General features: G+C 41.9%; 1 protein-coding gene and 1 pseudogene across 1 annotated transcript in view; both read right to left on the reverse strand.

The window, feature by feature from the left end:
* Positions 1-1,869: 1,869 nt before the first annotated feature.
* Positions 1,870-17,662, reverse strand: part of LOC108523026 (tyrosine-protein kinase JAK2-like) — a gene marked incomplete at its 3' end in the record, with an annotated part of 78,772 nt that continues 62,979 nt past the window's right edge. Inside the window, 1 exon segment of the mRNA XM_017863480.1 lies at positions 1,870-2,023. Coding sequence (XP_017718969.1) covers positions 1,870-2,023 — 154 coding nt within the window.
* LOC108523028 (transcription factor E2-alpha pseudogene) lies at positions 13,389-15,455 on the reverse strand (annotated as a pseudogene).

Here is a 17,662-nt window from a genome sequence, read left to right on the forward strand (position 1 = left end):
TGCACATGTACCCTAGACCTTAAAGTATAATAAATAAATAAATAAATAACGTAATAGAATTAAAGTTTTAGGCTGAGCATGGTGACTCACGCCTGTAATCCCAGCACTTTGGGAGGCCAAGACGGGTGGATCAAGAAGTCAGGAGTTCAAGAGCAGCCTGGCCAACGTGGTGAAACTCTATCTCTACAAAAATACAAAAAAATAAAAAAAAATAAAAAAAAAAAAATTCAATGTATGTTCTTGTCGATTTTGTCAAAGATCAGTTGGCTATAAATATGTGACTTTATTTCTGGGTTCTCTATTATGTTCCGTTGGTTTATGTGTTTGTTTTTCATATGAGTACCATGCTGCTTTGGTTACTGTAGCCTTGTAATATAATTTGAAGTCAAGTAATGTAATGCTTCCAGCTTTGTTCTTTTTGCTTAGAATCGCTTTTGCTATTAGGGCTCTTTTTGGTTCCATGTGAATTTTAGGATTGTTTTTTCTAATTTTGTGGAAAAATGATATTGGCATTTTGATAGGAACTGCATTGAATCTGCAGATTGCTTTGGGCAGTATAGGCAAGGACACTCTTTTCAATAAATGGTGCTGGTAAATTGGATTGCCATATGCAGAAGAATTAAACTGGACCCATATTTATCACCGTATAGAAAAATTAAGATCGATTATAGACTTAAATGTAAGATCTGAAACTATAAAAATACTAGGAAAAAAAAACCTAGGGAAAACTTTTATGGAAATGGGTGTAAACAAAGAATTCCAAAGACCTCAAAAGCATAGGCAACAAAACCAAAAATAGACAAATGAGACTTTATCAAACTAAAAAATTTCAGCATAGCAAAATAAATAATCAACAGAATGAACAGAAAACCTGCAGAATAGGAGAAAATATTTGCAAATTTTGGATCTGACAAGGAACTACCATTCAGAATTTATAAGGAACTCAAGGAATTCAACCAAAACCCCTAATCATCATGTTAAAACTGGACAAAGGAGATCAGTAGACATTTTTCAAAAGAAGACACCCAAAAGGACAAGAGGCATATGAAAAAATGCTAATCACTAATCACCAGGGAAATGCAAATTAAAATTACAATGAGATATGCCTTATTCCAGTCAGAATGACAAAAAAAAAGAGAGAAAAAAGTTACCACAGTGAGATATGTCTTACTCCAGTCAGAATGGGAAGGAAAAAAAAAAAGAGAGAGAAAATAACAGATGTTGGCAAGGGTGCGGAGAAAAGGGAACTCTTATACACTGTTGCTGGGAATGTACATTTGTATAACCTCTATGGAAAACATTATAAAGATTTCTCAGAGACCTAAAAATAGAACTACCATTCGATCCAGCATTTCCACTATGGGGTATCTACCTAAAGGAAAAGAAATCACTGTATCAAAAAGATACCGCCACCTGTATGTTTATTGCAGCATTCTTCACAAAAGCAAAGACATGGAATCAACCTAAGTGTCCATCCGTGGATGACTGGATAAAGAAGATGTGGTATACATACCCAATGGAATACTACTCAGCCGTAAAAACAAATGAAATTAATGTCTTTTGTAGCAACATGGATGGAGGTAATTATCTTAAGTGAAACAAATCAGCCATAGAAAGACAAATACCACATGTTCTCACATAAGTGGGAGCTATATAATGTATACACATGGACATAGAATGTGGAATGACAGGCAATGGAGACTTGGAAGGGTAAGCCATTGGTGGGGTAGATGCTGAGAAATTATTTAAGGGTACAATGTATGTTATTAAGGTGGTGGATACCCTAAAAGCTCTGACTTCACCACTATGCAATGTATGCATGTAGCAAAATTGTAATTGTACCCCATAATTTATAAAAATCAAACGAACAACAAAAAACTGAAAGTAAATGAAAAGCACACTGACCGCTGGTGGACTTTTACTCTTCTCAATGTATGTGAAAAGTTCATACAGAACCACTCCAAAGCTCCAAACATCTGAGGCCACAGAAAACTTGCTCTCTGTCAGTGATTCTGGGGCATACCTGTAATATATGAAGAACATTTAAAAGACAGTTAACTTGATATGTGGACTCTTGATTTTACCTGCAAATCATTGTATAAATAAATTTTTAAAAAGTGTAGAGAAAAGAGTTATCACAGCAGGCCTGAGGCTTCTATGATTAAAAGGGCCTTTTTTGCCTGGCACCTGTGAGCTTAGATTTCAGGAGGGATTCCACAATTCCCTGAATAAGAGTGGCTCACTATGCCTAGATTATTTGTGCAAATAATATGGTTTATACTAATATCTACTTTTCTTCTGGGAGTCTGTAAATTTAGTATGTGCCAGGCAGAGTGTGCCTAATTTTGCTTTGTGTTACTTCCCTATAAGGAATCATAACCATGAATATGGATATATGGTGAGTCCTGTGAGTCTTCCTAGCAAATCGCCAACCTGGGGGTGGTCTTGGGAACCTCTGACAGAGAAAGATAACTAAAATCCAAGGACATTTATTTTTGTCTCTGTAGACAGCACCAAGGTTAACTGCAGAGTACCTTCTAAGAAGTGACAATAAGCTGCTCTTTGCAAGTTAAGCTTTAAATGAATCCATATAAGTATCCTGCAGAAAAAAAAATGGTTCCAAGGCAAGACTTAAAGCTGTAAAAGAAAGAACCTGTTAATCAGAAGAGCGGGTGACTATGAGAAGGAATACAGAAAGTGAAAAGTCACAGAAATGGTGCCATTGTTCACTCAAGCATTAACACTATCCAAGGGAAAGTTTTGGCCCAGTGGACTGGGAGTATCATGGTTCCATTGCTAAGTTTATCTTTATTATAGAGACAGCTACAGAGATGTGTTTTGGACTGATGAGATTAAAAATGTGAATTACATAGATTTAATCTCTCCTTCAAAATACCATTTAAGTTTCCTTATTTCCACAAATCCTTCCCTGCCTACTCCAGGTCTTATTGCCCTCAGGCCATTGATTTCCTATAGTACTGGCAGTCCACACTACATAATTAAACACCCTAATGCTATATTCTTTTTATATTTAGTCTTTACAAATTTTACATATCTAGTTATGTTAGTATCAAATGTATGTTAGTTTTTATCCCACAAGGGGAAAGTAATGTTCTTGAAGACAGCACTATTCCCTCACTTCTTGTAAAATATGCTTTTCCTCTGGTTTTCATATAGCACTCATTGTAATTTCCCGCACATTTCCACAGCTGTTTTTTTCACTTATGTAAGGGTAAATACAAATTTAAAAGAAACAAAATTAATTCCCCTGTTGAAAATAAGAAGAAAGACTCTTCCTTCTTTGTTCTTAGAGCATTCAGAAAACTTGTAAATTCTTTGTCTTTTTGAAATGTATGTAAATCTTTTAAAAATCTCTTGCTTCAAAGCCTCTTGCCAGCTTTATGACCCATGAATGTCTTTCTCAAGAACCTGTAACCATCTCTTGGGAATACAGTCATCAAGGAAGATAGCGCCCTTAATCCCAGTTTCTGTGGGAGCGTAGAAGCCTCACTTCAGCAGGAGCCTCCTTCCAAGCTGCAAAACTATCTCCTGTCATGAAGATATGAAAAGTGTTTTTTTACCTTTGTATAAAGCCAATTAGCAAAGTCACTCCAATTACCAAGTGAATTTAGAATAAACTACATATGCGACAAATAGTGCTGTCAAGTCTTACTTGAGGACTAGTTAATGTTTATCCTAAGAACTTCAATGAAAGGGGTTATATCAGGTTGGCTATATAAAAGGGTAAGATTTCCTTCTGTCTTTGCAGTCTCTTAGGGGACTACTTGTGATACACATCACATCCTGCTCTAATGCTTACTCGATCATAAAATTGTTTTCCTTCTCTTCTATCTTTGTGGAAAAGTTTTCTGGGTTGGGAGATTTTGTTTTCAATTATACTTTTCCAACACTACTAATTCTTTTCTGCCTCTTCTAAATTGAAGGTTTCCCAGGTCTCATCATCAGATTTATTCCTCTCTTGGTTAAAAGCTTTCCCTTAGATAGTATCATCCACCTATATACTAAAGTCTCCCAAATTTATAACCATATCTTTGAATTTTCTTTAGTGCTCCAGACTTTTAGAACATTTCCACATTAAAGATCTATAGGCAAACAGAATTCCAATCTCTTTCCAAAACTTGCTGATTACTTTATGTTTCTTATGCAGTAAATAGCATCACAATCTATTTAACTGCTCAAGCTGAAAATCTTAATTATTTTTGACTCATCTTTCACTCCAGTGTCTAATGACCCACCAAGTCCCTTTAGAGTATAGCTTAGAAATATCTCAAATCAGTCTCCTAACCCATTGTTATAGTTTAGGTCACATCCTTATCTCATGAATAGTACAGAGGTCATCGAACAAGGTGAAGAATAATGTACAAAGATCATCCGATGGGTACTTCTATAGTAAAAAGAGTATAAGGATCCTCTAGGAGTCCAAAATCCTGTTTCACCAATTTTTTAAAACATTTAAGCAGAGGCACTGTTTTCCCCTAGTTATCAGCATCAACCCCTAGGACATGCCATAACATATTGTTAGCTTAAAACAAAAGAGCATTTTGAACAAGAAAACAATATAGATAACAAAGTTTCTTTTAAATGAAATTGAGTTTTTTAAAAAATGATATGATGGGCCAAATCCTGTGAATAAAAATTATGTGAGTTCTTTCAGACTTCAGATTTAGTGTTTGCTATGTGTCTCCTCCAAAATTCGGGTGTTGTCAATGCAATGGTATTAACAGGTGGGGCCTTTAAGAGATGATTAGGCCATGAGGGCTTCTCCCTCATGAATAGGATGAAGGCCCTTATGAGAGGCTTCATGCAGCATTTGGCCCCTCTTGCCCTTCCACTTTTGTCCATGTGAGGACGTGGCGTTCCTCCTCCCTGAAGGATGCAGCAGCAAGGGTCAATCTTGGAAAGCAGAGAGCAGCTCTCACCAGACGCCTGAACCTGCCAGCACCTTTTTCATGGACTCCGAACCTCTAGAAGTGTGAGAAATAAATTTCTGTTCTTTATAAATTATCCATTGTCAGGTATTGTTATAGCAGCATAAAAGGACTAAGACAGTGTTTATTATTCAGTAAGTTAGCTAAAACCTATCAACTCATATCCCAAAATATTTACACAAAATTTAATGAACTTCATTGCACTATATAAAATATTTATTCTACTTGCAAATATAAAAATAAAACTATATGCTAATTGCCTGATTTGATTTTAGCAGTATATACTGTTTTCATTAAATACATAGGAAAATTTTGATCATGATGAAAAATAAGTTATTTCTGATTTTCATATAAGTTGTTTCTAATTATTCCCCAAAGTCATACATCAGTATTCACTTCATACCTTCCCCTAACACATTTACTGAAGGAATAACCATGTCTTTTACCACATACCCTACTTCATAAGTTATAATCTTAGTCATATTTTACTGTGTATTATTTATTGCAAATTAAGTAATGAGAAATTATCTTTTCATAATATGAAATTAATTATGCCAGATATGTATCATCTTAAGCTTATCCTGACTGCCCTCATGATTTTTTCACATGTATAGGCAGAGATACAGGTCCCAAAGCTTATATAATTTGAAGTCTTTTTTTTTTTAGGCTTTCATTATGACAAATAATACAAAATTATACATGAAAGTACATAATTTTCTATGTAAAATTAGAAAGGAACCTTGGAAGGAAGGAGCTCTGGATATGCTTCATTGGGTTCCTAATAAACATACCTCCATGCATTTGTTCTGTCATTTGTTTCTCAGGTTTTAAATCACATATTATTAATATATTCAGTGACTTGAAAAATGCAGTCCGAGTTTTCCTGTCAGAAATTGTCATTTATTTGATGCCTGGCATTACCAAATGGGTTGTATGAAGGACATTCTTCACAAAATCTACTCAACCTTTGAGGTAGCTCAGAGGTTTGCTATGTTTAAATCATATATTTAAAACATGATCAAATGTTATTAATAATAATGTATTAATAATATTCTATTTTTCCAAACTTTTCTGAATGTATTAGTTTAAACAAGGTACCTCCATGTGACAGTGTAACATATAGTTGGAATTAATTTTAAAAACTTTTTGAGAAAACAGATGAACCTGATGACTGGTTAGTAAACTCATTTTTGAAAGTCAAGTGGTTTTAATTCTCTGCTTTTAATAAAATTGAAAAATAATAGATCTGATTGAATGAAACTGCCAGATAACAGATAATTGTAATGGTATGTATTTTCTTTTTTTTGAGATGGAGTCTCCTCTATCGCCCACAGGCTGGAGTGCAGTGCGGATCTCAGCTCCACTGCAAGTACTCGGCCCTCTCGGGTTTACGCCATTCTCCTGCCTCAGTCCTCCGAGTTAGCTGAGACTACAGGCGCCTGCCACATCGCCCGGCTAGTTTTTTGTATTTTTTTTTTGGATGGAGACGGTTCCTGGGTTAGCCAGGATGGTCTCAATCTCACTGACCCTCGAGTGATCCACCCGTCTCGGCCTCCCAAGGGCTTGGGATACAAGCTTGAGCCATCCGCGCGCCGCCTACGTAATTTTTTCCTTACAATCTCAGAAGCGGAATCATAGAATAGATGAATGATACTGGTTATAACAAAAACTCCTGTCCATTTCACGTCCACCATTTACACAAACAAGTGATTCTCAGTGTTGACATTCTCGTAAAGTGCAAAAATGAATACAGAATTTATGCTTAACGTTATTCCCTATTATAGAATACTAAATATATAGTCACCCAAGATCTTACAATCAATTGGAGGGAGGATTGCTTCCATGTCCAACCAATAAAATTTTTAAGAGGCAATTGTCCAATTTGTGATTGCTTTGGGAAACGTGTATCCTAGTAACTTCAATGATAACCAGAAGAAAATGATGGAATAGTTACACGTTTGTTATGGTCACAGGAAAATTTTTAATTAATTTCAACTAGTCTATAACTCATTTTGAGTACATAAAAATAAGGTGATTATCCAAACACAAAAATGTAACACTTATTGCAAAATTGGATGAGAGAAGGGAAATGGAAATACAATTTTATTTATTATTTTTTTTATTTTTATTATTATTTTTTTTTTTTATGAGACGAGTCTTGCTCTGCCACCCAGGGGCTGAGTGCAGTGCCTGATCTCAGCTCAACTGCAAGCTCCGCTCCCGGGTTTACGTCCATTCTCCAGCCCAGCCCCCGAGTGCTGAGAACTACAGGCGCACCGCCTTGTCGCCGGGCTAGTTTTTGTATTTTAAGTAGAGACAGGGGGTTTCACCGTATTAGCCAGGATGGTGCGTCGAGCTTCCTGACCTCATGATCCGCCCGTCTCGGCCTCCAAGAGTGCTGGGATTACAGGCTTGAGCCACCGCGCCCAGCGGAAATACAATTTAAAGAGAAAAAGCAAGAGCAAAGTTTGCTAGAAAAAAAAAAAAAAAAGAATAGAAAGTCTGTTCATATATATTTTTAAGTTGGTGATAAGTGGGTATCAAATTGCTGCACTATTTATTTTGAGATGGAGTCTTGCTCTATCGCCCAGGCTGGAGTGCAGTGGCGAGGTCTTGGCTCACTGCAAGCACCATTTAGATTCAGTTGGACACATTTAAAAGATTGACATAGCTGCCATTTAAATGTCATATTTAAAATACATTATAACTACTTAAACTTACAAAAAAATTAGCTATCAATTTAAAATGTATGAGGATGTGGTTTTCAAAATTCTTTCAGTGAGTATATATACTTAAAAGGTTTGAAAACCAATGACCTAGATCCTTGTAAAATCTGTCTAATTAGCTATTTCTCTACTATTAGCCTCTCCTTAATACAATGTCCCCTCTATGTCAGTAGTTCTCAAAGCTTTTGATCTCAGGCTTCCCTGTACACTCTTAAAAATTACTGAGGTTGCCAAAAAACTTTTGTTTCGGTGAGTTATATCTACCAGTATTTACCATATTAAATATTAAAGCTAATAAAATATGTGTTTATTAATTTATCTAAAAACCATTACCTGTTAACATAAGTAATATATTTTATGAAAATACATTACTTATGAAAATAACTATTTCCAAAATAAACTTTGATAAGAGTCACATTGTTTTATATTTTTGCAAGTTTCTTTAATGTTTGGTTAAATAGAAAACATATCTTGTTGCCCCTGGAAGACTATGCTTATGAAAAAATGAGTGAAAAGGGCAAATAACATCCATTATTATGAAAATACTTTTTACTTCACAGACATCCTAAAAGGGAGTCCCAGAGGTCCCCACACTTTCAGAACTGCTGTTCTATAATAAAAGTAAAGCTATCTTTCTAAAATGTGAATCTCACCATGTTATTCCCCTGGATAAAGCCTCTAATTTCCCACCTTATACACTGTCTACTAAAGAACGTCTGAACTCATTAACGTGGTGTACTGGGTTTGTGGTAGTCCATGTACACTGCTATAACAGAGTACCTGACAATGGATAATTTATAAACAAATTTATTTCTCACACTTCTGGAGGTTGGGAGTCCATGATAAAGGTGCTGGCAGGTTCAGGTGTATGGTGAGGGCTGCTCTCTGCTTCCAAGGGGAGCTTTGTTGCCGCATCTTTCAGAGGAGAGGAACGCCGTGTCCTCACATGGACGAAAGTGGAGGGCAAGAGGGGCCAAATGCTGCATGAAGCCTCTTATAAGGGCCTTAATCCCATTCATGAGGGAGAGGCCAACTCAACCAATAGTTGAAATGTCATCTTAGTTATCTTACATAAACCTTCAGCTGAATTACTTGTACTGTTATGTTTTCCCATTACCTTAATTATTGTACTTACACACTACATTGCAATGATTTGATTATACATTTGATTTTTCCTAATTATGAGCTCTTAAAGGGAAGGGGCTATGGGTAGTGTACCTGTCAGTTGAATTTGCCTATCACATCAAACTTTTCCTTTTAGTTCAGCCTTCCAACTAAGGGATAGTCCTTCTTTTCTGATGCTAATCCTATCTTCATATCCCTAGCTCCCTGTATAGTATTTGGAGCACAGTAGAGTCTTAATATTTATATAGCTTGTATTCATTAAGTATACCCAAATCTCTGGATCTTCATATACAAATATTTCTTGATTGCCAGCTAATTTTAACCTCTTTAATTTTTCATTCTGAAAACAATAAAAGAATTAAATTCATGTATCACTGGAGATATGGCCAAAACAGATGATTATTTTAGATGAGTCTTACTTTTAGTTTCACTCATACCCTAAAATAATTAGATGAAGGCAGTTATAATGATTATGAGGACATTCCTCAAGAAGTCTTTTAATATTATGAAAATCTCAAACCTACACAAATTAGAGAACAATTAATGCCAGATTAAAGCATTATCATGGTTAGGAAGGCTTACAGGCATGAACTCTGGGATCAGACTTTTTGGTTTGAATCCCGGTCCAATGATTTACTAGTCATGCCACCTTGGGTAAGCTATTCAGTTCTCCATGCTTAAAATAGAGATAATAATCATACATGTTCTCCAAGTGTTGTTATGAGGATTAAATGAGATTATCCATAAAATACATTGAGTCCAATGTAAGCCTACAATACATGTTCAGTGTTTTTTTTTAAAAAAAAATTATTATACTTTAAGTTCTGGGAAACGTGCAGAATGTGCAGGTTTGTTAACATAGGTATACACATGCCATGGTGGTTTGCTGCACCCATCAACCACATTAGGTATTTCTCTTAATGCTATCCCTCCCCTAGACCCCCACCCCTGGACAGGCCTTGGTGTGTGATATTCCCTTCCCTGTGTCCATGTATTCTCATTGTTCAACTCCCACTTATGAGTGAGAACAAGAGGTGTATGGTTTTCTGTTCCTGTATTAGTTTGCTGAGAATGATGGTTTCCAGCGTCATCCATGTCCTGCAAAGGACATGAACTCATCCTTTTTTATAGCTGTATAGTATTCTATGGTGTATATGTGCCACAATTTTCTTTATCCAGTCTATCACTGATGGGCATTTGGGTTGGTTCCAAGTCTTTGCTATTGTGAGTAGTGCCACAATAAACATACATATGCATGTGTCTTTATAGTAGAATGATTTATAATCCTTTGGGTATATACCCTGTAATGGAATTGCTGGGTCAAATGGTATTTCTAACTCTTGATCCTTGAGGAATTGCCACGCTATCTTCCACAATGGTTGAACTAATTTACACTCCCATCAACAATGTAAAAGCATTCCTATTTTTCCACATCCTCTTGAGCATCTGTTGTTTCCTGACTGTTTAATGGTCACCATTCTAACTGGCATGAGATGGTATCTCATTGTGGTTTTGATTTGCATTTCTCTGATGACCAGTGATGATGAGCTTTTTTTCATATGTTTGTTGGCCACATAAATGTCTTCTTTTGAGAAGTGTCTGTTCATATCCTTCACCCATTTTTTTGATGGGGTTGTTTTTTTCTTGTAAATTTGTTTAAGTTCTTTGTAGATTCTGGGTATTAGCCCTTTGTCAGATGAATAGATTGCAAAAATTTTCTCCCATTCTGTAGGTAGCCTGTTCACTCTGATCATAGTTTCCTTTACTATGTAGAAGCTCTTTAGTTTAATTAGATCCTATCTGTCTATTTTGGCTTTTGTTGCCATTGCCTTTGGTGTTTTAGTCATGAAGTATTTGTCCATGCCTATGTCCTGAATGGTATTGCCTAGGTTTTCTTCTAGGGATTTTATGTTTGTTTGTTTGTTTCTGAGCACGCACTGTTTATTGGGGGTGGCCTCCTGGGGTCGTTGCAACTGAGGAATTGCCACGCTATCTTCCACAATGGTTGAACTAATTTACACTCCCATCAACAATGTAAAAGCATTCCTATTTTCCACATCCTCTTGAGCATCTGTTGTTTCCTGACTGTTTAATGGTCACCATTCTAACTGGCATGAGATGGTATCTCATTGTGGTTTTGATTTGCATTTCTCTGATGACCAGTGATGATGAGCTTTTTTTCATATGTTTGTTGGCCACATAAATGTCTTCTTTTGAGAAGTGTCTGTTCATATCCTTCACCCATTTTTTTGATGGGGTTGTTTTTTTCTTGTAAATTTGTTTAAGTTCTTTGTAGATTCTGGGTATTAGCCCTTTGTCAGATGAATAGATTGCAAAATTTTCTCCCATTCTGTAGGTAGCCTGTTCACTCTGATCATAGTTTCCTTTACTATGTAGAAGCTCTTTAGTTTAATTAGATCCTATCTGTCTATTTTGGCTTTTGTTGCCATTGCCTTTGGTGTTTTAGTCATGAAGTATTTGTCCATGCCTATGTCCTGAATGGTATTGCCTAGGTTTTCTTCTAGGGATTTTATGTTTGTTTGTTTGTTTCTGAGCACGCACTGTTTATTGGGGGTGGCCTCCTGGGGTCGTTGCAACAGTGGACAGGTCTGGCCAGCCCTTCCCACCACACAGCTGGACAGAGCCCTAGTGGGGAGGAAGGCAGGAGGACATTTAATGGGATTTGCAGACACCAGATTCTTGATGGTCTGTGAGCCAGTCGCCATCTCATGGACCACGGGGCAGATGAACTCATTTTTCTGTTCCCATTCGGCCCTGGTCACCTCTAGGCAGCTGAAGACTAAGAAGCCAGAGCCCTTGGTTTTGCGGGGCTGCGTCATGCTATGCCAGGCATCCAGGAGCTGCACCTCGTTGTGCAGCTACTGCACCAAGGTGTGCTTAGGCTAGAAGTTCTGGATCAGGCAGGTGAGGGTGCGCTTGTCTAGGTTCCTCAGCTCTTCTAGCATTGCAAACACGTAGACCTCTGGGGGAGCACAAGGGTCGCTGATCTTGGTCATGGACTGCACAAGGGCCCTGGGCAGGTGGAGGTGGGTCACCCTGCACTGGTAGGTCTCCCCCTCAATCCAGTCTCTGGTGTCTACCAGCAGAGTGGACGTGATGATGAACATGCCACTGCACTGCTTCTCTTGCCTTAGGAGGACCTGGGCCACAGACTTCCCACTGGCCCGGGACCAGGTCAGCTTCACAGTCCCCTTGCTAGGTGCCAGGTCCACCACCAGACAGGTGATTGTGGGCAACTTGCGGATGAACAGGTAGAAGGGGCTGGGCCGGCTCAGGTAGGCACTCACCCCTTGTGGGTTGGAATCTGCACGCTTCTTGGCACTGTCCTCAAAGGCATTACCTTGATAGGTGACCTGGCAGGTGTAGGTGTGGTCGGGCAGCCAACGCTTCTGGGTGAGGGTGAGCTTGCTTTGTGTGGAGGCCAGCTCCCCCTTCAGCATGGGAGAGGCAATAGAGCAGTTCACATCCGCGACCTGCCCATCCTGCAGCCAGGTGATGGCACCTGGGGTGTACCCAAAAATGAGGCGCAGGAACTGGATGGTCAGGGAGAAGTGTCCACTGCCATCACAGGAGGACTGTAAGATCTTCATGGTGGGCAGGGTGAAGTCCCTAGAGTAGACACTGAAGGTACTGACCTGGCCTGCAGACCACAGAGTGTGTACAACGCTGCAGGTGAACATTTGCTTGTGGTCAGATGGCTGGTGGTGGCGTAGTGGCCAGAGGGTGTCAGGGTGGTGTCTGGGAAGGTCACAGCACTCCTGTTGAGGTAGCCTGTGTCCCAGGTCACAGTCACCGGCTTCAGGAAGTAGCTTGTGGCCAGGCAGCCCAGGGTCATGGAGGTGGCATCGGAGGTAATGTCTTTGCAGCAGGGGATCAAGGGGAAGACAGATGGGCCCTGTCTGGAAGCAGGACAGTCAAGGTCAGCTGAGACTGGCCTACCAGGGGAGTCTCCCTCTGAAGTCCTCTAGGCCAGTCTGGTCCAGCCTGGCCCAGGTCAGTCCAGTTTTGTTTTGTTTTTTTTTTTTTGATAACTAATGTTCTTTTCATTTTCTTTAAATTATGCCTAGGCACAATTTGCTGCTGGCTTTTGAAGAATAAGCCAAGTTTTCACAGCATCTCCCTCAAGTGATATGATGTCTCCACATTTTATAGTTAAGGCATTTTTTTTCTTTTCTGACAAAGTGTATGTTCTGTTACTTGCTTTCAGGTTTTGTTTACTAAAGAAAAAAAAAAGAAAGAAAAGAAATGCTCCTATCAGCCCAGACAACAGGGCCAAGACGCAGATTCAGGATCCATGGGGCAGGTCACAGGGTGACACGGTGGCTGAGATTTGGGGGCAGGGGGAGTGAGGCCAGTGAGAGGTGAGCCAGGGTCCCAGGGAGCTCCTGGATCCAGAGTCACCTTCCTTGCCCCCATCACTCCGAGCCTAATCAGGTCGGTGTTGGCTCAATGCTGAGAACAGTTGTGTGAGGTGTGGATGTGGATGAAGCCCAGGGCCTCCTGTGGGCGTTCTGGGCCCAGCCCACAGGGCTGAGGGCCAGTGGCTTGTCCCACAGAGGCATACCTTTCACATGTGCCCTGCGGGGTTGTGGGCTTTGCTCAGGCCCAGGTGCGCAGCTGAAAGCACCATCTGGGGGGGTCTCCGAACACGCCCGACATCTCACCGTTTCAAACAGGCTGTTTTGGGATTCACGTTCCGCTCTCGCACTTGCTGCTCCAAGTTCAGCATGACCGAGACAGCCTGGTGCAGGATAAGCAGTTTGGTCTGGGGCTTTTTGCTGTTGAGTGCAGTTGCCACATGTGCCCCAGCTCCTTAAGAGGCCTCTTAAGGGACTTGCAGTCGCTCCCTGGCGTTATTGGCCACCTGGCACTCCTTCTCCTGCTTCGCCTTCTGCTCTGGGGGGAGAAGGTCATCTTTGTCCTCGTCCTCGTCTGGGCTGGTCTGGACCTGGTGGTCCTTCAGCTCCTTCTTCTCCTCTTGAGTGGTCAGCCGCCGCCGTGTTCTCCTCATCCTCCTCCTCTGGCTTGATTTCACCAGTGGCCTGCTTTCCCTAGCCCACTGTAGGAGTCGGGAGGCCAAGAGTGGTCGGGGAGGGCGTCTGGCTAGCTGGAGAGGGCCACGTGGATGTGCATGAGGCTGGCGCTGCCCACAGGGCCGTCCTCAGGGTGTCAGCCTCCGACCAGGCCTGTGTGCAGCCCCCACCAGCAGCATGGGGCCGGCGAAGCCCAAGGCCAGCGCCCTGTCGCCAGGCAGCAGCGTGTGCCCGTTGCAGGCCGTGCCCACGGTGTGGCTGCAGAACACGTGGATGGCCTTGTTCAGGTGGTCTTCTATCTTACTCTGCAGGCCATAGAGACCCCCGTCGTAGCTGGGTGATAAGGCACCGGGGACTCCTGCTCCGGGCCAGTGCGACGTCCCTCCTAGGCCCTGGGGGGATCCGACGACAGTGGAGGAGCTGGACGAGAAGTTACTGCTTGAGTGATCCGGGGAGTAGATTGAGGACATGCCTGCCTGAGGGAGTCCCTGGAGCTGCCGGCTGTGGTCCCTCGCGAGCCCAGGAGGCTGTCGGCCCCGCTGACAGGCGGCCTGTGGCTAGAGACGCTGCTGTACGCGGCTCCGGGGGATCAAGGAGAAGGTGGATGCAGCCGGGAGCCCACCGTTCACCTCTGCTCTGTGCAGCCAGTAGCCCATGCGCTCATGCTGGTGCAGGCCGCCAAACGTGCTGCTGCCTCTGCCACTGCCCACAGGGCCGCTGCCAGGCGGGAGAGGTGGGGGGATGAGCCCCCGCCCAGCATGGAGCCAAAGCCCGCCTGGCCCAGGGAACTCCAGACCTCGGCTGAGGGGCTGAGGGGTGCAGGCTGCCATCTGCCATGTAGAAGGGGGCGGGATAGGCCCTGCTGGGGGTCTTGGCGAACAGGTAGGCGGCGGCATCCCTACCGTAGTCCTCACCTGAGCTGGGCAGGTATGCCGAGGATGGAAGGCAGGCGGGACCTTCTGGACCTTTGTGGACTGCGTGTCCAGGCCGCCGTCCGCCTCTCTCTGCCGGAGCTGCCGGCGTAGGAGGGGTAGTACTGGGAGGTCGCCTTCATGCCCGAAGGGAACAGGGGTCCGGGGCTGCTGAGGGCCAGCTCACCCGGCAGGAAGCCAGCCTGAGTCAGGCCGCCCACGCCTGCGTGTCTCCCAGAGGAGGCATAGACGTCCAGCTCGCTGCTCTTGCCTCCAAGTCACAGTCTCAGGAATGTGGATGAAGAGAGGCTGCTATGCGACTCAGCAAGGTGAGCGCCTTCGCTGAAGGTCCAGCTGGGGTCAAAGGAGGAGCTGTTCTGTTCGCCGCTGCCCCAGGAGCCTGAGCTGGGCCGGTCCTCAAGACCTGAACCTCTGAATTGCGACCTGGTCAGGGAGGCGGGCCGGCCCTTCCCGTTGGCGACGGGCAGCGGGAACATCATGCCGAAGTCCAGGAGGTTACTGAGCTCCTTGTCCGTGTCCACGGACGCCATCCTCTGTGGCTGGTTCATTCTCTTGGGGCCAGGGTGGGCACCTCAGACCTGGAAACCCTGCTGGGCAGGGCGGCATGAAGCATCTGCCCCTACCCCCAGAAAAGGGGCTTTGCAGCAGGGCCCCCAAGTGTCGCGCGTGGCCCGGGCCCTTCCCACCCCCGAGTGGCCAGTCCTCGGAGCAAAGAAAATAACACGGGTACTATAGTCAGCTGTTAAGGAGGTGGCAATGAGAATAATAGAAGGGGCTCAGGCATTGGTTGGTATATGACGGTATTTGCGGTTTCGATAATAAGGTCTTTAAAAGCCTGTGAGGAAAGGCATACCTGTAAGTGCAAGGCTACCAATAATAACGGAAGAGGAAGTGAAGGGTAAAGTCTTGAATAGTCCTATTTTTTGAATATCTTGTTCATCATTGAGATTGTGGATGATGGAGCCTGAGCATATAAATAATATAGCTTTAAAAAAGGCATGGGTGCAGACGTGAAGGAATGCTAGGTGTGGCTGATTAATGCCAGCTGTGACTATCGTAAGGCCCAGGTGGCTTGAGGTGGAGAATGCTATGACTTTTTAAATATCACATTGTGTTAGAGCACAGATTGCTGTAAATAAGGTGGTAATAGCCCCTAGAGATTACATGTAAAGGTCTGGGTTCAGAGGTTATTTTCTATTAAAGGGTAGAAGCAGATGAGTAGGAAAACTCCTGCTACAACTATAGTGCTGGAGTGGAGCAGGGCTGAGACTGGGGCTGGGCCTTCTATGGCGGATGGAAGTCAGGGATGGAGGCCGAATTTAGCTGACTTTCCTGCTTCTGCTAAAAGAAGGCGAATTAATGAAAGGGTAGATTAGAGGCAGGGTTTAGAATGAATGCTTGTTGAATCTCTCATGTGTGGGGGGAAAAGAGGAATCATACTATAGCTAAATAAAGCCAATATCACTGATGCGATTGTGCAGGACTGCTTGGAGGGCTGCTGTATTAGCATCTGCTCGGCCCTATAGTCAGCCAGTTAATAAGAAAGACATGATTCCTACACCTTCTCATCCAATAAAAGAGTTGAAAGAAGTTGTTGGCGGTAACCAGAATATTGTAATGAGGAAAATATCTGAAAAACTGATTAATGTTAGGGTCTGAGTTTATATATCATATTGAGAATTCTACAATAGATCAGGTAACAAATAGTGCTACTGGGATAAATATTATGGAGAAGTAGTCTAAAGCTTAGTGAGACTTTGTTTGGATTGTCATTCAATGTCAGTCTGAGATAATGACTTATTCGTCTGTATATATAAAAGTTGTTGGGATGAGGCTAATGGAGAAGGCGCATGTGATGGCTATTTTTACGTAATTTGGGTATGAATCTTTTTTGCAGGGGTTGACTAAGGTAATAATAATTGGTGTGTTTAAGGGGATTGGGGCTATTATAATAGTGGAAAAATACATATTTGTTACTTTTATTTGGAATTGCACCAATGTTTTTGGTTCCTAAGACCAATAGATGACTCCAATCCTTTAAAAGTTAAGCAAGCCATGTTGTTAGGCATGGGGGCATGAGTTAGCAGTTCTTCCATACTTTCTCAGTAGATAAGAAGTTGCAGGCTTCTATTATTAGATCCACAATTTAATGGTTTGGTTAAACTATAGCTACAGCATGTAAAGCCCATAATAATTTTAGGATTTAGGATAATAGAGAATAGGTGTAACATGTATAAATATTAATGTATTTTCTCATGTAAAGGAAGGTTTAATACTGTTAATGTAATATGTAAGTGTCCCTTGCTATGTCGTCGTGACTGGTATACATAGGGAGTAGAGGGCTGTAATTAGCGTATTAAGTCCTGTAAGCGTAACAAGTGATGTTTGATCAGGAGAATGAAGCCATGATCACAGAGTTCCCCTGTGATCTCATCATGCTGAGAATGATGATTTCCAGCTGCATCCATGTCCCTACAAAGGACATGAACTTGTCCTTTTTTATGGCTGCATAGTATTCCAAGGTGTATATGTGCCACATTTTCTTAATCCAGTCTGTCACTGATGGACATTTGGGTTGATTCCAAGTCTTTGCTATTGTGAATAGTGCTGCAATAAACATACGTGTGCATGTGTCTTTATAGAAGCATGATTTATAATCCTTTGGGTATATACCCAGTAATGGGATGGCTAGGTCATATGCTATTTCTAGTTCTAGATCCTTGAAGAATCGCCATACTGTTTTCCACAATGGTTGAACTAGTTTACACTCCCACCAACAGTGTAACGTGTTCCTATTTCTCCATATCCTCTCCAGCATCTGTTGTTTCCTGCCTTTTTAATGATCGCCATTCTAACTGGTATGAGATGGTATCTCA

This window comes from Rhinopithecus bieti, unplaced genomic scaffold (genome assembly GCF_001698545.2).
Source record: "Rhinopithecus bieti isolate Rb0 unplaced genomic scaffold, ASM169854v2 scaffold_72297, whole genome shotgun sequence".
NCBI classification, from domain to species: Eukaryota; Metazoa; Chordata; class Mammalia; order Primates; family Cercopithecidae; genus Rhinopithecus; species Rhinopithecus bieti.